This window comes from Emiliania huxleyi, assembly GCF_000372725.1.
Source record: "Emiliania huxleyi CCMP1516 chromosome Unknown EMIHUscaffold_176, whole genome shotgun sequence".
Taxonomy (NCBI): domain Eukaryota; phylum Haptophyta; order Isochrysidales; family Noelaerhabdaceae; genus Emiliania; species Emiliania huxleyi.
Window position 1 is genome coordinate 95414 of NW_005200824.1, and position 2527 is coordinate 97940.

The following is a 2527-nucleotide window of genomic DNA, read 5'->3' on the forward strand; positions in this document are numbered from 1 at the left end:
GAGAGAGAGAGAGAGAGAGAGAGAGAGAGAGAGAGAGCGAGAGAGCGAGCGAGCGAGAGAGCGAGAGCGAGAGAGCGCAAGAGCGCGAGGCCCGTCGCCTCTGTAGTTGAGGCGCGCGCCGGTGGCGTCCGGGTGCACACGCAGGTGCACGGGCGCGGAGCCGTCGCAAGGCGGCTTGTCGCACTCGAGCTGGAAGAGCGAGGCGTGCGAGGCCGGCTGACCGTCCACGCTGAACGTCCACTGGAGAGGGTGCGGCGGCGGGACCAGCCGCAGAAAGGCACCGCTGAGCACGTGCCGCAGCTGGACCCAGCCACCGCGCGACCACGAGCCCTCCACCTCGATCAGGCGCCACGCCGCCGCCTCGAGCGGCGCGGCGCCGGCCTCGGCGCTGGCGCTTGCTCCAACGAGCCCGCGCTCGCCCGGCACGAGCAGCTTGCCGTTGGACATGCGGAAGAGGGCATACACGATCCCGCAACCGGTCGGGCTGGCAAGGGTGCAGCCGGTGCCGCGCAGCCGCGCAGGGTCCTCGCGGGAGCAGAGGCGGCGATGTCGGCGCGGCATTGAAGAGAAAGAATAAAAACCGCCGCCTCTCACATCAGACTGGCACGAACTAGCACCACAAAAGGCACAGCGAGGGACGGGAAGGCGGCGGCGGCGTCGCAGAACGAGGCAGAGGAGAGCGACGCGACAGACGAACAAGCGACCAGGGAGAGCACGACGAGAGTGGGACGACCGCGAGGTGGCACGAAGGTTAACCGAGAATCGGCGAGAGACTGCGAAGAGAGATATCGGTCGGCCCAGACCAGACCGATGGCGATCACCGATGGCGATCACGTGCCTGCTTCTGCTGGCCAAGCTCACGGCTGTCGCTCGAGCCATCGCTGGCTACGCCCCTGGCTCGGATGATGGTGCGGTCGTCTCTAGCCGCCAGAAGGGAGGCGGCGGCCAGCAGGCGACAGAGGCGGCGCTCTCGTGCCACGCTGAGTGCCCGGCGCTCGGCGAGACTGTCCTGCTCGATGACAATCGGCATATGAGCAACTCGAACACGGCGTGCAATTGCGACTACTTTGGCTGCTCACCGATTGAGCGCGCGCCTGACCTCGACAGCGCCGGCTGGTACCGCTTCGGCGGCGACGATGGCGCGACGCAGATGGCGACGTGCTTTGTGCAGGGTGGTAGCACGGGCGGTGCCAGCTGCGGCACCACCGGCTGCACCGGCTTCCTCGCCACCCCGCACCCGGCGGCAGGCGACGCGCCGGCAGCCGCACAAGTGTGCTTCAACTGTGGCGACTCGTCAGGGTGCGACTTCTTCGTCGATGCCAACGTGTGCGCGTGCGATTACGGCAACGGCGGCGGCACGACGTACACCTATCAGCTCACGAAGCCGGCGGGCGGCTCTGGCAAGCGCCGCTACTGCGGCTCCGGCGGCGAGGTCTGCCCTCCGCCGCCGTCGCCGCCGCCTGTCTTGCCCGAGGCGCCTTCGCCAGCGCCGCCAGCGCTGCCGCCACAAGAGCCTCCCATGCCACCATCGCCTTCCCTGCCGTCACCACTGCCGCCACCGCCTTCGCCGCCACCGCCTTCGCCGCCACCGCCATCGCTTTCACCACCACCACATGGATCAGTACCATCGTGCCCTGCGACCTGCTTCGGCCAGACCTGCGACGACTGGGTAAGCGCTTCTCCCACGCCATGCGCGCCCGCCGGCGCAGAGCTGCTCAGCGCCTCTCCCACGCCGTACGCGCCCGCCGGCGCAGAGCCACCACAACACGGTCCACTTACATGCGTACCGCGCGCCCGTCCTCGCAGATTTCCGCTGAACCGACCAAGATCTGCGCCGAGCTCGAGGAGTTCGGCTGCGACTGCTTCGGATGCACGTTGTGCGGTGGTGGTGGCGTTGATGCGCCGCCCCCGAGCATCCCATCTCCGTCTCTGCCAACCACCGGCATCACGTATCCTCCGCCTCCACCGACCACCGGCGTGCTCCCCAAGATCCTCTGCCTCCACGGCGGCGGTGGCGATGGCGCTGACTTTGCGGGCGAGATTACGGCCATGCGTAACACACTGAGCAACGAATTCGAGTTCGTCTTTCCGACGGCGCCCGACCCGCCGGGCGAGGGCGGCCTCTGGATGATGGACCCACCGGGCAAGGACAACCCGACCACCGACCCCGACTGGGCGCAGGCCGCCGTCGCCCACCTCAACCAGATCGTCACCACGCAGGGCCCCTTCCACGGCATCATGGGCTACTCACAGGGCGCCGCCTTCCTACCCGTCTACCTGGCTCTGACCCCGGTCAACACCTTCCAGTTCGCCGCGATGTTCTGCGGCTACCTTCCGGAGACGCACCTCGGGCTGATCGGCCGCATTGATGCCCAGAGCCCGTTCGGTGGCATCCCGTCGCTGCACTTCATCGGCCTCCAAGACGGCATCATCGGAGATACCATGTCACGTGGATTGGCGGCTAAGTTCACCTCGCCGCTGATCGTCGAGAGCGGCACCGCTGGCCATCATCCGCCGCTCACCTCCA

The 2527-nt window shown here is 67.9% G+C and overlaps 2 protein-coding genes across 2 annotated transcripts in view; one reads left to right on the forward strand and one right to left on the reverse strand.

The window, feature by feature from the left end:
• EMIHUDRAFT_456303 (hypothetical protein) overlaps positions 1–553 on the reverse strand; it is a gene marked incomplete at its 3' end in the record, with an annotated part of 1611 nt that extends 1058 nt beyond the window's left edge. The window contains exon 1 of the mRNA XM_005783835.1: positions 93–553. Coding sequence (XP_005783892.1) covers positions 93–447 — 355 coding nt within the window. The 5' untranslated portion in view covers positions 448–553. The remainder of the gene's footprint in view (positions 1–92) is intronic.
• A 270-nt stretch (positions 554–823) lies between these two features.
• The window catches only part of EMIHUDRAFT_468183 (hypothetical protein), a gene marked incomplete at its 5' end in the record, with an annotated part of 17429 nt that continues 15725 nt past the window's right edge, over positions 824–2527 (forward strand). The window contains 2 exons of the mRNA XM_005783836.1: positions 824–1432; positions 1807–2449. Coding sequence (XP_005783893.1) covers positions 824–1432; positions 1807–2449 — 1252 coding nt within the window. The remainder of the gene's footprint in view (positions 1433–1806; positions 2450–2527) is intronic.